Source organism: Actinia tenebrosa, unplaced genomic scaffold (assembly GCF_029948245.1).
Source record: "Actinia tenebrosa isolate PJP-AT-01 unplaced genomic scaffold, QUT_ActTen_1.0 PGA_scaffold12__29_contigs__length_12842862, whole genome shotgun sequence".
NCBI classification, from domain to species: Eukaryota; Metazoa; Cnidaria; class Anthozoa; order Actiniaria; family Actiniidae; genus Actinia; species Actinia tenebrosa.
Window position 1 is genome coordinate 11,678,305 of NW_028292572.1, and position 18,457 is coordinate 11,696,761.

Here is an 18,457-nt window from a genome sequence, read left to right on the forward strand (position 1 = left end):
ATGAGTTTTATGTAGCGTGTCACGAAAAGTTCTGTCGCACGTTTTTTTTTACGAGGAAATTCAAAACTGTACGGTAAAACTTTTTCATAATTGTAGAGATCTCAATCAAGCAATCGTTGTGGTGGAGGAAAAAAACTGGGTCGAGTTGGCATTGTGTTGTATTGTGGGACTATTTTAGGGAACATATTTTCTAAGATGTCGTTATTTTGTCCCCTAAGACAGTCCCACAATGCACTGCAATGCTAACTCGACCCAGTTTTTTCCTTCACGTCGGATTGGTTAATAATCCATAAATTCCTCTGTTTACTTATAGCCTCCTTTGCAATCGTACTTTGCGTGACGACCCTAAGAACGGCTGCAAAGGAGGCTACTGTTTACTCGGAGTTTCAAGACCTTCAAAGGCCTACGGAGCCACCTTAATATCCTTGCCTTATTTTTGTATTTCTGAGTAAAATGCAATAATGAAACGTGGTGTAAGGTATGAACGAATATGTCAAACTTAGGACTTTCTTTTTCAAGTTCTTGTACATTTTCTGTGCAGCTTGTTGCATGGAGCATTGCACCGTGTAACCTACAGCGCAATTTGAAGAATGTTGCGAGACGAGTTGCAGCAATCATTGCGAAAAGTAGAATTCCTTTCTACTGTTGGCAACTATTGCGTCTCCGTTGCACCATGTACTAGACACTCCTGTAACTTGTGTCGCAACGCTGTTGCGAGACAAGTTCCAGGGATAATTGCTCTATGTAATCGCGCCTTAAAAGTCATTAGGTCTTTTACAGTTTATTATGTTTTTCTGTAGTCTCCCTCGTATCCGTTTTTAGTTTCGGTCGTCACGCATTGCGTGACGACCGACACTAAAAACGGATGCGAGGGAGACTAGTTTTTCTGCAATTTTATTACAAGAGATTCAGCCGCATCCACCTCAGTATATATATATATATATTTTTTATTTTATTTTTTTTTTTGTATGAACCACCAAATAAATTCTTATTTCATAGAAATTTTCACTCTAAAAGGTTCACTCGTTTATTCTTTTAGTGGAAATGGATATAAAATCTGTGTCGATATCTGATCGAGGATCTGTCAGGATGGAGGGAACATTAAGAACACCGTGACATACAAAGGCATGCCAACGTCTTCCACTTTAATACTCTGCAAAAGGAAATACAGTAGAATCGGTTTAGGATATCTGAGCAGGTCGAACTATTATAGACCGCGCTTTAGTTGACCCATCATTCACATCATTGACTGATTACGTGGGTGGACGGATTGGAGACTGCGTTGATCAACCAATCAATCTTCAATCTAGACTTGTTCAAAGTCTACTATATAATTTTTCCAAGAAAAAAGATGTATGACTTATTTTTGCTAGCGACAGCGTCGCGAGTGCTCGAATCATTTCAAATGCTCCCGACTTTATCAGTTACGATTTATTTACCGACTAAAAAGAACGTGTCGGTAAATTTGGCGCAAATGATATATAGTGAGACTTCAAGTACGAACGAGAGAATGCGATCAAGTACGAAAGCCTAGGGTGCGGTCGGTTTAGAACAAAGAAAGAAATTCAAAAGATATACTGTACCTCGCTTTGTTTCATCTTTCCAGTGAATCCAAATAATTGATTTTTCACTCCTAAATGAGATAAGTAGAGGGATTTTTAGCTAAAATAGTCGACTCAAGAATTAGGTTGGCACATAGGGAGCCCAAACAATGCATTTATCAGTAATTATAATTTTTATATTTAAAAATGTGAAAATTAAATTTCAACCTTTCAAAATTGTTTTTAAATGTTTTTCTTTGCTTTTCAATGGCATTTCTTAGAATTTAATTTTTCAAAGTTTGGCGGTTGGTAGTACGATTTCTGAATGAGAATTCTGTATTTTGATACCATATTGGAATATTGAATTCACCTGATGTATAAACTTTATAGACATCTTTGGAAATCCACTGAACACGTAAACAGTACCGTACCTAGTATTAAAGCAACGTAAAAACAAAGGGAAAAGAATCAAAAATAAACTGTAACTTTTGTCATAATGTCAATAATCATCTTTCCACTACCTCCATTACCGTCATGTTAACCAACCTTCGCTAATATAATCGTCATATCTTCGTCACCATTCATCAATACAATCACTCAATCAATTAATACCTAAGCCACATATATACCTCTCGATCCTGACGCATGGAGAACGTGTGTCTTTCACAGGCTTTGAACGAAAGGACTGGGTCGTTGGGCTTCAGCCGCTGAAATGTAAGAAAATGTGCAGTGTTCAGAATATAAGCCTGATAAACTGCCGATGGGTTCCCTGTGTGTTGGTTATTATCTTTGGATCATCCCTTTCTTAGAAAGATGTCATAAAGACTGCAATTTGTATTGTCTTAAGGAGATGGAAGCTGTTTTCGCTCAGTTTTTACCTGGATAGAGAAGGAATAATCTGAACTTTCACTGTCGCTCTTAATAGCCTTCACTTCGAAGTAGAATCCGTGGAGAGAAACGATTTCTGAATGGTACTGTATATGCTGAGACAAGAAGTCAAATTATCTGTGTTAATACTACTAAATTCTTCAAAATAAGGCATAACAAAAATTAGCATATGGATAAAAGTGGCTGTAGTGCATTTGCCTCTCATCTCTGTGGTCTCGGGTTCAATCCCCAGACCGGGCATCACGTGTGAGTAGAGTTTGTTAGGTCTCTCCTTTTTAATTTGAGGATCTGTTTACCTCGCTCTGCTAAGATGCTAAATTCCCATTTGACTTGTGAATTAGCCATGCCCTGACTTGATCAGCTCAGAAGCTATTTCAGGGTTAAATCATTGAGTTAGCCGTGCCTTGACTTAGATCAGACCAGGCGTTGTTTCGGGGTTCAGTCTATGATTTAGCCGTGCCCTGACTTAGATCAGCTTAGATCTATAGAGAGATTGTTACAGGGTTCGATCTGTGAGTTAGCCGTGCCCTGACTTTGATCAGCCCAGAGGTTGTTTCAGGGTTCAATCTGTGAGTTAGCCGTGCCCTGACTTAGATCAGCCTAGACCTTGTTTCAGGGTTCAATCTGTGAGTAAGCCGTGCTCTGACTTAGATCAGCCCAGAAGCTATTTCAGGGTATCGTTACAATTTGAAGGTTTTTGATGGTTTGTAGACGGGGAAAAGACATTAAAGCTCAAACAAATACGAGCAAATAGATTTTATTTACCTGTTCGATTATAAAACCAATCCTTATCGCTCCTTGATCGAATTTGGTCATAAGAGACATGTCTCCACCACCCTGAAGCTAAGAGTGACGAAAAACATTATTATCCTATGCGCTGGATAGTGTACTAAGGTATGTTGCGTAGTGTGAGACAAACAGATATTCGGTAACCATTGAGTAACATTATAACTGGGTGCAATGCGCAACCTATAATATTGTACGAGTAACCAGTATACATCTCTGCGCCGGATAGTATACTAAGGTATGTTGCGTAGTGTGAGACAAACAGTTACTTGGTAACCATTGTACAATCTTGTGTCACATTATAAGTGGGTGCACTGCGCAACCTATAATATCGTACGAGTAATCATTATACATCTCTGCGCCGGATGGTATACTAAGGTATGTTGCGTGGTGTGAGACAGACAGTTACTCTGTAACCATTGTACAATCTTGTGTCACATTATAAGTGGGTGCACTGCGCAACCTATAATATCGTACGAGTAACCATTATACATCTCTGCGCCGGATGGTATACTAAGGTATGTTGCGTGGTGTGAGACAGACAGTTACTCTGTAACCATTGTACAATCTTGTGTCACATTATAAGTGGGTGCACTGCGCAACCTATAATATCGTAAGAGTAACCATTGTACAACTACTACGCAAAGGATATAAGGAAAACGAGCACTTACTGCATAATAATGTTGGCTGTATATACTCAGTAACCATGGTGGTGGTATGACGTTCATCTTTTGAACTTCGTCAAGTTGGGAACCTTAAGAATGAAATATTTCGAATTAAGGAAACTTAAAGAGTAAGTCTGGAGGTATCAAAAACAGTGATGATTGTTAGAGTAGACTAAGCATTCATCACGACGCGGTCACGGCATGGAATGGTTTGAAATTATCATTGATCCAATTCTACTCAATTGAAGAATCGTTGTCGGGTTCAGAAACATAGAACATAGAAGCTGAGACCGAAATGGCACATGGGAAGTACGTTAATTAGATGCATGCTGTGACCGGCGACCCGTGGCATCATCCACTGTTTTTGATACGCGTTTGGCATTCTAAACCGACTGCATGGATGGCGCAAATGAATAAAATATGATATAATTATGTCATTTCCCATGTGCCATTTCGGTTATTATTAGTACGTTAATTAGATGCATGCTGTGACTGGCGACCCGTGGCATCATCCACTGTTTTTAATACGTGTTTGGCATTCTAAACCGACTGCATGGATGGCGCAAATGAGTAAATTATAATATAATTATGTCATTTCCCATGTGCCGTTTCAGTCTCAGCTTTTATGTTCTATGTTTCTGAACCCGACAACGATTCAATTCAGTGTATAACGCACTGACATGACATAATTACGATCACCGCGCCTGACACGGCCACGGTATAGAATCAGTTGAACCAATCACAACGCGTGAAATTACCATTCATCCAATTACAACGCACTGACATGACATAATTACGATCACCGCGCCTGACACGGTCACGGTATAGAATCAGTTGAACCAATCACAACGCGTGAAATTATATTTTGTCCAATTATGATATTCTGATTAGATTTGACATAACTATCACGGCACGGCACGGAAGTCCGCACCATGAGTTTCTCTCAGTCATTCAAACCATTCTACGTTAAAACTTACTGTCTGTTATTCCGTCCATTCTGACGCTTCTAAACAAGCTAACATAACCATATCCCTGAAAAAGAGAAATTAACGGATTTAATCTCCCAATATTAGAACTTTATTAGTAAATTTTAAGTACGATCATTGGTTATCTGGGCTAGACCGGAATCTCGGTAGAATTGCATATAAAATATAGTTTATGTGTGGAATACCTCTTCTCTTTCCAGGAAAGAACTGGTCTTAGGCAAGCTGTAAACAAAACAACAGAATAAAAGACATTATTTAATGCATGGCGAAAATCTTAGTTCTGGCCGAACTCCTTGAAATCTCATACCTCATGAACCACGTGACTACAGTACCCCAAGATGGCATAAGCTGTAGATAAAAAAAATTAAGTCATATATTGTGAAGATGTAGAGCTATACTCTGTAGATATATGCTTCTATAGAATACCATCATCATCATCATCATTATCATCATCATCATCACCAACATCATTATCATCATCATCATCATTAGTCAATAGGTTGTGTAGTTACCTGTAGATTTGGGTGCTGCTGTAAAAAGATCCAATAACAAAGAAGCTTGTACAAAGAGTACTCACTCCATGTGAACAACCTAACATAGGAAAGAATAGTGAATTTTGAGGTAAAGCTATATTAAATGAATGTCATGTCATGAGTTCGCATTACCTGGTTGATTTCAGAGTCTTTTCCAACAGGTCTTGAGGGAGATGACTGAGATAGATTTGCACGCTCAGCTGTAACGGGGAAAAAACGCACATAACATTACCAGATTAGTATCTAAATTACAGATGGCTTCCTGTAACAGATCTAAAACAGATTTAAGTAGTGCCATACCTGTGGAACGACGTTGACCTCGAGCCATCTCTCACACGATTCAGCCACTGTTACTTGTTTATACTGAACAAACAAAATACCATCATCATTAGGTATCTGTTGCTTAGCGACAATCTTCTACTCAAGCAATAGAGACTTTAAGATTCTCGTTTACGGCAAACGTGAAACGTCAGTTGACAATTAAAAAATTCTTTGAAATTAGTGAAAAGGAATCGCAAAAATCTCCAAGTAGTAGATAAACAAAAGAATACTTGTCTTTGTCGAGGTTTGCAAAAGGTTAATTGAAATGTAGGGAAACGATGAAAACGTGGTCACGTTTGCCGTTTGCGGGAAGGAAAAACGAGAATCTTAATCTGCCTAATGATAGCGTATATAAAGACGCGTTACATGTACGTACTTTAGTTGCTGCGGCATGAAAGGCACAGACGGACCAGGAATCAATTGCATTGAGCATTACATTGGCACACCTGCATGTTATCAATACAAATAGAAAAAACAACTTTAATTTGACTTTCAAATTAAGTATGCAGCTATAGAAGAATTCTGAAGGCTACCAATATATTCATACTGAGAAAGTTGATAATAGAGGGTTTCAAAGCAGTTTCAGTTTCACGCAACTCCCGCACTACAGACTGTTGCAGCGGAATATGCGATAACTGTTATAAATCTCACGTTCTGATTGGTTGGAGGCGCATGCTTTATGAAAGCACCCAGCACATGCGCGCACGTGCCGAATTAACGGTCATTCTAATTTTCATTTTATAAACTGTATTTTTTTTTGCTGTGCTGTGTAAAGTTGTAAACCACTTGGGGATTGGCAGAACAGAAGCGAGAAGCGATCCGCTGCGCATTGCACCTTTCGTGAGTGCTAATCCCAGTGTGCGCGTTTTCTATTTCTTCAAAATAAAATATATAATATGTTCACATTGCTTGAAACATTTACATACACACAAACATGCGAGATAGTTCGTAGTACTTACACTCGTTCTAGAGCTGCGAAGCCCAGAAAATGAGCAGCAGCCAGAACTCCTACAACATCTGATTGCTGCACGTTCATCTCATTCTCTGTTTCAAATAGCGCTGCTAAAGCACGGGCGAAACCTGGCGGGCGAAAAAATCTTTAGTTAAATCTAATCATGAACAAGATTCTATAGTAAGTGGAATTCCGCCGGAAATAACGGCAACAAAATACAAAGCCATTCTATACTTACTGTGCTTGGTAATTAGAGGATCTCTTATTCTCAGTTTTAGTGTCAGTACTCTGTCCATAAAGCTAGAGGTCTTAGGAAAGTTCTCCGCGTATCGATCATTGTAGATTCCTTTTGTCTCTCTAGCGGCAGCTGTCTTTAGGGCTTGGAGATATACACTCCCCGCATCTGTCACTGAAGTAGAAATGCGCGTGTTAAAGTCTTAGGGCGTATGTGACTTTATAGGTATAGCCACCATGTTGGATACTTTACAAAAACCATTTTACTATGTTTCTTTAGCTATATTAACCATTAGTAAAAATACACAGGTGATTATTGAAAATCTCGCGCGCTGATTTGTCGAGCAACTCACACTATCACACGACACTGTCACACGATAATCACCTCCTGTGATAATCCCAAAATGGCGGCCAATCGCTTTGTTGCTGTTACCGGAAAAAAATGTCTTTTATCTTCTTTTTTTTCCTTTTTTTTTTTTGAAAGAATCACCTGTGTATTTATACTAAAACAATTATTTGCCTCAGCCTCATTGAATATCAGAGAATATTTACCACTTGTTGCTTGAAGACTTGCATCTTGGTACATATTACCTGATATTCACTTGCCTTTGGCGAATAATTGTTAAATATACCAGCTATCCCATTCTTTTATTCTCAATAAAAGGAACAACTTCAAGAATTTACACACAAAGATCAAAAAATGGGAATGGGATTAAAAATTGAGCAAAACAAAGGCTGGGACTATGGGATTTGGTCAAAATGAGGGGCTGCGAAATGGGATTAGGACCCCCACTTCAAAACCTTCTTATATTGCAGCACAACCTACCTCTAGCAATAGCAGTAGACATATCCTCATCTTCTTCCGAGATGAGTTTCAACCCTGACTGGTCAGCTCTTCTAACCATAGCACTAAGTAAAGAAGACTTCTGTAGGAAAGGCTTATGTAGCTCCCATGTTGTGTCCAATGCATGGAGAATGACATCTGTCAATCAAAGATGGCAATCAGCTTACCACTATGTTTTAGAATCACTGCATAGCCCCTCTCTTATTGAATTCCCAAATCTCTAGGTATGTGTAGGTCTACAAAATATCGATAGACACCTTGCATGTGATATCAAAGCAGCTCGATCTGGGGTACAAAACAAAAGAATTCCAATCTCCTGAAAATTGGAACCTATTGTTTTGTCCCCCAGATGGAGCTGCATTCCAACATGCTGCAAGGGGTCTATACCTCTTTAACACAAGGGATTGAGATTTATAAGAGGTGGGGAGATTGTGGAGGTATATATATTTTCCCCAGAGGATATCATATCTCTCCTTAAAGGGGAATTAGGATTTCTACAGATTCAGTCTGGAGAATCTAAGGGAAACATTCTTATATTATTTTCATTATTTGCGGCATCTCACCTGGTGTTTTGTATGCATTTGCAGTCTGTGATCGATGCAGAAACAGCTCCATTGGAGTTGGACATCGCATATTTGGAGGCAAGAAATTTTTCTGGAATTCTATTTGTTTCAGTTGGGATGGGGTAGGTATGCCTTGCTCTCTTTCAGCATCAGTATACCTGTTCACGAAGTTAATTTCAGATACTTCATACTTCTTTATTGATTTTCACATCTAAGGAAGGTTGACCTAATTGACCTTTGTATAGGACCCAGTGTCCTGTTGGTCAGTACTTCAACCAGTGTGGCAGAGTGTAGTGTAATTTTTTAATTGTTTTGTTTATCTATTTATGCTAGTGGGTTTGTGTCTTGTGTATGTATCATTTGTGTTTATGCTCACTTGGTTGTAAAGTTAATAAGATAAAAATAAAAAATGTCTTGGGGTGCCCCTGTGACCACCTTTCATTGGCAGTTCATTTGTATTACTTACTTTGTAATGTATGGGGTGGAGAGGAGGGGGAGGGAGGGATGAATTGTTGGGATTAGTGAGAACAAGTATTCCCTCTAGGGGAAATCCCAGGTATACCCCCTGAAGCATTCTTGGATACCAAACATGCTGTTTTTTATATGTATTCCTCATATTCCTAAATCCTAAAAATGTAACATGAGTGATCTTAACATAGACATGTACCTTTGTCTGCTTGAGCCCAATGACGTAAATGGCTGAGATTTTAACATGCATTGAGAAGCTCCTGTTCTCCACACCACACTAGACAGTGCAGGTTGTGATTTTAGAAACCTTGGTGAGATCAAGCTATGTGTAGGTACTTTTGAGCTAGTTGCAGGCTCTGTGCTATCATGGTGATACATTGTCATGGGATTATCAGCTATAGAATCAATATTGTTTTTGTAAGATTAATAATAATATGAAATATATTGAAGACTGTCATTTAGAAAAACTATACTCCCTGTAGATGCTTCAGTCTGCATACCAATATTACTGTACATTGACATGTGGCATCTCACCTGTCATAAGTGCCATAATAGTATCATTGTAAGAGCTACTAGCAGCTTTAAGTGCCTGGTTTGAACCAAGTAGGTCACTTCCCAGAGAATTTGCAAGCCGCCATCTATTTGTGCTGCCAACATGCAGGCGGTTACGGCTCCTTTGGAGTTTCGGGGGCTTGAAGTTCATTAAAAGAAATAGATCAAAAGACAGGTTCGACATTTTTTCTTTTTTCTTTTAACTGGCATCCATTGTTATAAAATGAACATTAAGACATGAGTTTAATTGTAGCATAAGTAGTTATAGTATTAAATATTAATCCAGCAATTTCTTTGCAATAATATCTCTATAATATTATCTCTGAATGATATTAATCTCTAGCAAGAATAGCATGCAATCAGAACTACATGTTTTGCTAGCTTCCAAAAAAAATTCATAAGACCGATGCCTAGAAAGGAGTACTTTATCATTTTCATTGTATCTAGGACGAACCAACTAAAGATCCAACCTATATATGATTATTTTTAAGTCGCAGCACCCGCATTGCCTTAAATGTAAGGTTATATGCAAAAATAATATTACGATCAATGCCTGAGCTGGCATCCCTTTTTATTGAATGTTTTGAGTAAGAAAGAAAAAGAGATGTAAGCCTGATTAACAATAAGTTATTTGTCTCACAGCTCGGCGATAATTCACTTCATTCTTGTTGCTAATTTGTTTTTATTAAACATACCTTTGGTGGTTCACGGGCATCGGCAATAACACCTTGCAAAGCAGTCACCGGAGCTTCTTCAAGATACCTTAGTTAAATTACATAATAAGAGTCAATAACTTTGAGTGAAGTTACAAGCTCAAAGTCAACAAAACTTCACAACATCGCGCTCTCTCAAACACCCGCATAGCGATAGACAAAAGTCCTGCTATTTAGCTCAAAAGCTTTCTTCTAACCTAGAATACGATGGTTTAGTCGTTGTACGAGGTGGCAATGCAGGTAAATAAGGTCTAGGCAGCGGGGAAGGAGTCCCACGGATGATATTATTGTTCATATACGAGCTCAAAGTTTCTGCCTCCGCCATTTTTTTTCGCACTGCTTACACTGTTGCTATGGTGATAGGAAGTTTTCAGCTGTGTCGTCCCAGTCTCTACGAACTCAGTGGAAACTCTTAATGTTCTAATAACTTTTTACAGGTAATATCTTATTTTAAATGATGATTTTTTAGCCTTTTAAAAAAGCATAATTAAAAATTGACTTCTGATAATCGAGTAGACGTAATCTCCTAAGCAATAATGCCTCGATTTTCATCTTAAGACAATCTATGTCAGCCATGTTGGTTTACCAAACTTCATAAGTGGCATCCAACATGGCGGTGGCTATGACTTCAAATAAAAAAAATAAAAAGCATTAAAGATAAACATGAAGGTAACACTTCATTTATGATACCACAACAACTCTAGATTTACCCCCCTGAGTCAATTAGCACCTTCTTTACAATTATTCTTTCGGGGCGGCGTTCAATCATTTGGGCATTACTCTACTTGACACATGACAATTATTATGGTATAATACTCTCTGGTCATTTCCTGGCCTTCAATTTTCGATGATTTTTATATCCCTCTCCCCTCCGTACCTAAAGTTTCCCATATCAGTGTTTCATACGAGCGAAAAAAGGGTGAAGCGGCTTTGACTTGGTACGAAGCGAAATCCATTTTTGTATCCTTCTACTGGCTGAACTAACATTTTCGAGAGAAAAAAGGAATTTATTTGAGATTTTCATAAAAGGTGCTTGTTGTTGCAATGGAATAGTCCAACAGTACAAATGGCCTTCAACTTTGACTTCCCTAAAAGAGGCACGGGGCGTTCCCGACAAGTTCAGAACAAGATATTCACAATATCGGATTAATTCTTACGATATCTTGTGGACAGTGGCCTATAAATAGTTCTTTCAAGCTTTAGCTTTAAATCCTTATAATCGGACTATAGTACTACTCCTTATAAATTAGCCCCGAAAGTTGACAAAATAGGCTGCCACTTGTGACTGATTACTTTAGTTCGACAATTCTAGGTTTACCAAAGAAATCATTTAATTAGAGCTGAACTGCTTGTTAACATAACAGATCTTGAGTTTGTCTATTAAAACGACAGTTAGAGAAAAATTCAAACGGGCGTATTTGTCTGATTTTTACTTCACAATTTCAACGAAAATAAAAGTTCGCCTTATCAAAAATTTGATTGAGAAAGTCTTCTTATCTAATTGTATGCTTCGCTTTTCCCTTTTGATTTAATCAAGAATCAAATCGTTCTGTTCTTGACAATGTAAAGAGAATTACCAAGTCTTTAAGACAGAAAGTTTCCGCGTTCTTACCCCCTCGGATAATTAGCACCTCTGAAGTTAATTTATTGCCTGTCAAGCTATGTTTACAAATGCTAGATCCCGACACGTCGGGTGAGCTAATGTACAAGTTAAAGCGAAACGACTTTTACCCCGGCTAGAGGTGATGCTAGCTAACGAACAGACAAGCTGCAAGTCGCCTTTGCACTATTCAAAAAACTAGCATTCGATTCATAGAGTTGTACTGCTACGGTTGCTAGCCAACCATGTTTGAACTGCATGTATGCATGATACTTTGTTGCTTAGGTAATCATTAGAAAATCCAAATTTAACTGCGTCCGCCATTGCCAAAAAAACACCTTACTAAAAATAACTTTTCTTTTAAAATCAGGAAAATTATTTTGTAAAGCCGGTTTCCGAGAGAGAAAAAGTTAATGCTTTTGTTCTGGTTTTCCTTGCACTTAAATTGATTCCCAGCGCGGCTGAACTGAGTTTGTTTACTGACACCATCAAACATGTCTGTTTTACATGTTTAAAGTAGACTACAAAAGATCCTGCTAAGTTGTGCTTGAAAATTAATTATATATTTAATAGACAAATACACAAATTCCTTAATGAATCAACAGAAGCAATTATCGTTTCTATTGAACAAAGTTTGACTAAAGTACAAATTAATCTTTTTCTAATTATAGGTTTCAAAATGCACTTTGATAATTGCTCATTGTCAATACTTCTTGAAACGAATTTTGCATCTTAGTTTCCCTTCAAAATAAACACAATCTTTCAATGCCTATTAGCGGGTTAACATGTCTGGAATCGTAGCTTTAAATTTGCAAATATTCTTTACCAAAAGCTGACTTTAAATTTCTTGGGGAAACGCGTAAAATTTTCAGGAAAAAAGGGTTTCAAGAAGCTTGCAATTGACAGTGCTTTTGTTTCGCGAATAGAACACTTAGAAAACAAAGAGCCCTTGAAAAGCGTAATGATTTTCGTCCGTATGCATGCGAGTTTACTAATAAAAGATGGACCGTCTAAGCTCAATTTGATATAACCAAGTAATATTGCAAAGAATTCCAGTCATTTATGAAAAATATATTTCGTCGTTAAGTTTTTAAAAAAAGGCTCTCAACACTTTAACTTATTCACTAAGTGGCTTGCTTTGTTCCCTCGTTATCTTAAGGTTTCCTAGCTCTTGTAGACAAAGTTCCCTCATGTTAAAACCTGAATATTCGTATTTTTGCTTAAGACAACGTACTTAGTTGATGCATGCCCTCAAAACTTTAGGTAATCGAACTTGTTGTGCACTTTGCCGCTTGTCAATCAAATATTTCTCTGTTCCTCTGTGCACAAATCCTTTTCCATGAGAATGAATCACACCTATGCTTATAGTGATATTTTGCGTCGGAGATTTTTGAGGTGATACACGACCAGAGAAAATTATCGGCTAAACCGCCATAGCCTCGGTTATGAATGTTAGTGTACAGGAAGTAGGGTAATTGGACGAGGTTGAAGTCCGGATAGGAGTAAAGTGCGCGGTTTCTTTTTTATCCTCTTGTGAAGAACTCAAGAAAGCGCTCTGTGCAAAAGTTGAATCGTATAATAGGGGTTTCCCAGATAAATGAAAGAAAAGCAAGTCCAAAAAATTACTTAAAGATATGCTTGTTTTCACTGTAGGATTTGTTGTCTCAGTGTTTCGAATCCCTACCGGATGGAAACCCGCAAAAATTGTACGTTGCCTTTTTGATATTTTGGAAAAAAGTTTCACGAAGGAAGTGTTGTGAGTGATAGATATCTGGGCCAAAACTATCCCGAATACTCATAATCGAGTAATAGTTCTTGGCATGGACTTAGTTTAATGATGCGACCGCCATGCGTATCCCATGATAAAAGCCACTTAACGCTAGCATAATGTACTCATCCTGAAGCGCATGAAAGCGAGGAAGGCTATCGTCCCAGCCAATTCAAAGGTCAATTAAAAAACCTTTTAACTAATTTGACTATTTTTTAATTTAAAAAACTTTGCAGAACACACTTTTTGGGAATTCCTCTTTCTCTCATTATCATATTTTCAGTGTTGTTAAGATTCTACTTTAGCTTTTCTCTTCGCTATAGTCATTACCATCGGATTTTCTTGTGGTAGGAAGGAATGAATAAGAAGAAAAAAAGAAGTAAACGCGAATGGAATCGATGACATACGTTTAGGAGCTAACTTTCTCGCACAAAGGAGAATAGAAAAGACATGTCAGTTGTATTTAGGGCCGATCGGACATCCGTGACACACCCTTAGCGCCACAGATGGCAGAATCAGATCTTGACAACAAAACATTAAAAAGAATTTAGCATTGAATCTCTAAAGAAAACCTCTTCTCTCTCCCTCTGACAGACGCCGTGATCAAGCCATTTGGTGCTGTGATGTATATTTGCGTTGCGGAGCTAGATAGATTGAAAGGCCTCGTGTGCTACTTCGTTCATAGCCAAAAATGAACCTTTAAAAATATAATGCTGGCGGTGCACAGATCGCGTTCAAAAGAAAAAAGTCTTGGATTATGCGACAGGTAAGCGGGGACGTCAAGTGGGCGAACAATGACTTAAATTAATTAGGAGATATCTGAAGATAAAGGTTTAAGGTATCAAGAGATAATGATGCTATTTAATCGACCGACCGCGTAACATTATACTTCGCGGATGAAAATGCACCTATTCTTGGATGGAAATTTCGTTACCAAGAGCGAGAGATAGACAGAGCGTGTCTTTGATGAAGTTTGTTGAACTAAGGGACAGCCGTTTCAAGCGTAATTGTTTGTCAAACTTTACAAAAGGGTAATTTGGCAGCTTGCAAAATGTTGTCATTATCCTAACGAGACCTGGTTGATAGTGCTGACATGACTGTTCAAGTCAACTCTGCAGTTGCCAACCACTGATTCTGTCAAGCCGATTGAATTACTGTCGCGGCGCGCTGCTCGGATTGGCTGGCGCAAATGAGTCAATACTTTAATTAATTAGTCATCAATTTCACACTAGAGGTATGATTTAATTGACGCGCCTCATCTTCGAGTTGGTTTCAAGCTGGCTGTTGCATAAAGCCGGGCGAGAAAGGACGGATCAAACAGATTAAGGTAATGGGAGTGCGGTGAAGAACCCCGCCGAACTTGACTGGAAAATCAGTGGATCTCGTTGCAGCAATGATTACCGTTCAACAAAATTCCTCTCGTACGAGTAAACACAACCGTGATGGTCCAAGGGATGAAAACAAGAAAAACCTACACCCTTCCAAAAATTCACGTGGAGAAGTTGGTGATAATGTGAGGTCTGCTGCAGGAGAACATGAGAACTCCAATCGAACTCAAAGCAAAGTGCTCTCTTTCTCTATAGAAGCTATACTCAATTCGCCTCATCCAAAACGAGGATATAGAAACAATGCTCAGAATAAACATATGCAAGAGTACCCTCAAATACCGGATCAAACGAGAACTGCTCTCAACACTCTAGAGGAGTTTGCCAGCACGACCCTTAAGGACGTGAGTGATGAACGATCCAAAATTCCAAAAATCCGTAAGTATAGCATTTTAGTACTTTCTGATAATACCCTGTTACCCTAAGTATGGAATTTGAATTTAAGTAGTTTTTGATATTTTTTTGGGAGTTCCACGATGAGTTTTTAGCGTGTTTATGAAGTCTGAAATTTGTATTTTGTGACAATCCGAACAAATTATCATTTAAGGCACCTTTTGTTCTCAAAAAGCTAACAACTATGACCCCGGGACAGTTGTAAAAAGCATTTCAGGTTGGCACTTTGGACAGCTACAGTTGAGATTCTTTCAAAGAATAGATTAAGTACTGTGTACATTTTGTTCATTATAATATTTTGAATAACTTCTCTTCATCTCACCGGGTGCATTAGAAGTTTCTTTGATTGAAAATTGTCAAAAAATTAGAGCGCACTTTGGATGGGATTTTGCCGGATTTGTGCTGCCTGTAGAGTACAATCTCAGGGAACTGGTTTTACGACCAAGCTTGTGGTCACCATTGAGATTGAAGCAACTAATATTTCGCTTTTCTTTGTTGATTTATATTTTCAATCGTTTTACTTGTCTACAGCAACTCTTACACTGGAGCAAAAACTGGCTGCACTGCAAGCGCGACTTAACCAAAGAAAACGACGCAAGCCAAGAACATGTTTCACAAATCAACAAATATCTGAGCTTGAACGACGATTCATGTTCCAAAAATATCTTTCTCCTTCGGATAGGGATGAGCTCTCGATCATGCTTGGATTGTCCGGTGCACAGATAATTACGTGGTTTCAAAATAGAAGAGCAAGATTTCGTAGAGACGTAGAAGAACTGAAATCCGACGTGGAAGCGTCGAGTATCATGGCGCCCAAGGAGATTCAAAAGATTTGCAAGAATTTAGAATTTTGACTTCAATTGCTTTCCTTGTGCATGACAATTGATGGATTAATAGGACTTGCAGTGTTGTACACATATCTGCGTCAAAAGAAGCCACTCTAAGGACAGGACTTACATCTGGCATGCTTACTGAACGGAGGTATATTCTAAGGCATTCGTTTGCCTTTGTTAGACTGTAGTAAACTAGAACTTGCAAGACAGAGTATTATAAATATAAAGGCGCTTCTTTGAAAGGCCCTTGTGTTCTCATTATTAAGAATTAATGATATATTTAAAGCCTTGCACAAAAATCAAGGTTGCTCCATTCGTTTAAGTTTATACAACTCATTCATAATAAGTTACGTTCGTTCAAAGTATGTTATATCATAAATCATATAGTTAAATATCCTCTCTCGTTTATCAGGACACCATTCTGTTTATACCAGATTCTTGTAAATCCTAAATCATCTTTATCTAATATACCAGCCCACATACTGACTTCAAATTGAATTATTAGGAATTATTGAATTATTCCATGCCTAAATCATTGTTATACTAATCGTAAATCTTCCTCGGAAGACATCGTGTACCTTTAATTATCCCCCTTGGAATTTAGTGTTGAAACGTTTCTTTTGTTAGTATTGCAAAGAAAATTGCCATTTGATTTATGATTACAAGAAATAATTTTTATAATTAAGTGTCTCAGCTTGCACTATTCACATTGTTTTTTCATTTGGTCTGAAGATAACTCCCTGTGAGATATTATAGTACAATTCTGAATTACGCTCCGTAGTATTTCGGTGTCTTCAATTAGCGCGAATCATCTGAAATGCAGGACAAACCATCTCAGTGATTACCGGAAAACTAAAGTTTAGGTTAGTAAGAATAACTTTTATCAACTCCAAATTAATCAGTTATTGTGCTGTAACAAAATTCTCATTGTGGGATTATGCTTAAACGATATGAACTCAAACTGAGGGGAGTTGACTTTGGAGAGAATTGACACACAACTGTGAACAAACTGAGTTAGTTACTCGTACTATTCTCATGCCTGTTGAACTCAAGATCAATTAATTTTCCTGTTGCTTTTCAAAAAGGAAATATTTATTCTAGATATGTTGTACAATTTTTAAAACTGAAGTATAAAAGTTTTTCTTATGGTATCATGTTTAAAGAATCTAGGCAGTCGATAAATCTTCGCCTGTGTTCTTGTTTGGAAACACAACCGTCAAAAATGATGGATAAACTGAGAAAACCGGGGTGCCAAACAGCTCTTTTACGTCAAAAAGTATTTCAAAATTAATTGAAATCTGTTTCTTTAAGCATAGCATTGGGGTAATTCGATTATAAGACCGTGAGAACGGTGGAAATGTTTGATTTTAAGCGATTAATAACGAGTAACAATTTTCTAGCTTTGGGAAAGGAAGGCATTTAGTGGAGTAGGTCATTGATGTCACTAAATGTTTACCACTTTTAAGGCTCACTAGATCAAAACTAAACACTACAAAACAGTCAGGTTTAATGTTCTTAAACAGATAAAGCAGTATTTGACTTGGTCTTGTTGATTTTAGTTTTCTTTGGCTGAAAACCTTTTCAGAAAAGCAAATTCAATGTCAATTGAATAAAAGATGTTCATCTTTGTTCGTGTTCTTTCGCGAAAAGCAGAGCAAGTATTTACGTGCACTCAATAATGTCAATCAATATTCGTAGTCTCTTTTCTAGCCGTTTGTTTTAAGACTTTTAAGGTACATACAAGTCTGTGTAAATAAATGAAGGAGTAAATTCTAAGCTTTGCCTTTATTCTTAAATTTAGGTTATTTTAACTGCCGGGTTCAAGCGCAAAGGTACAAAATATAAATCATGGAAATGACACTATGGGAATGTGATACAAAATAGTTGAGCTCCAAGAGGTAACTGTCGCTTAAATTACATAAAGAAATGATTTATGGTTCTATAACAAAAATGTGCCCTTCCTAAGAGAACGACGCCGTTGAGTCTTATTTCCCAGAAAAAGGTTAAACTAGGGACAACTTCACAAGAACTTCGCATCATTTGTTCACGGCCCGTAAAGTAATATCTTGGCTTCTCGGTGGCAGGAGTCGAGCGTGGATCTATAGACGCTAAACGCTCTTAACCTTTTTGATTTGGAGGAATAATTTTTTTAACCTCTCAGCAGTTGTCGTTTGTCTTGTTTAATTCTTAAAGCAAATCTTCTGACGTTGGTTGGTTTCGTGCTAATTAGAGGAAGTATTCATCGAACCACCCAGGCGAGACCGACATATACAGTACACCCAGAATTTTGCGGGCTGTATACGTATTTTTATCCATCAACTATGTCGTGCGTGGAAATATTTTTAGTGCAGCAATGACTAAAAAACTTTCTTAGTTAAACTCAAGCTATTCATTATTTTTTTTATTTCATTGATTTTTTAATCGTTGTTCAT

The 18,457-nt window shown here is 37.7% G+C and overlaps 2 protein-coding genes across 2 annotated transcripts; one reads left to right on the forward strand and one right to left on the reverse strand.

Annotated features, from left to right (window-relative positions):
* Positions 1-878: 878 nt before the first annotated feature.
* On the reverse strand, positions 879-10,380 carry LOC116287083 (BTB/POZ domain-containing protein 16). The gene is made up of 22 exons (XM_031693690.2): positions 10,244-10,380; positions 10,029-10,095; positions 9,316-9,472; positions 8,981-9,176; positions 8,314-8,471; positions 7,733-7,888; positions 6,911-7,081; positions 6,680-6,800; positions 6,097-6,166; positions 5,700-5,762; positions 5,532-5,599; positions 5,379-5,457; positions 5,174-5,214; positions 5,052-5,088; positions 4,858-4,912; positions 3,887-3,969; positions 3,195-3,272; positions 2,420-2,524; positions 2,171-2,248; positions 1,912-1,972; positions 1,584-1,633; positions 879-1,153 (listed from the first exon to the last, which is right to left on the reverse strand). Exons 1-22 carry the CDS (start codon positions 10,369-10,371, stop codon positions 1,085-1,087), a joined length of 2,091 nt encoding a protein of 696 aa, XP_031549550.2. The 5' UTR covers positions 10,372-10,380; the 3' UTR covers positions 879-1,084.
* A 4,228-nt stretch (positions 10,381-14,608) lies between these two features.
* On the forward strand, positions 14,609-17,801 carry LOC116287112 (transcription factor LBX1). The gene is made up of 2 exons (XM_031693739.2): positions 14,609-15,177; positions 15,724-17,801. Exons 1-2 carry the CDS (start codon positions 14,808-14,810, stop codon positions 16,044-16,046), a joined length of 693 nt encoding a protein of 230 aa, XP_031549599.1. The 5' UTR covers positions 14,609-14,807; the 3' UTR covers positions 16,047-17,801.
* The last annotated feature ends 656 nt before the right edge of the window (positions 17,802-18,457 follow it).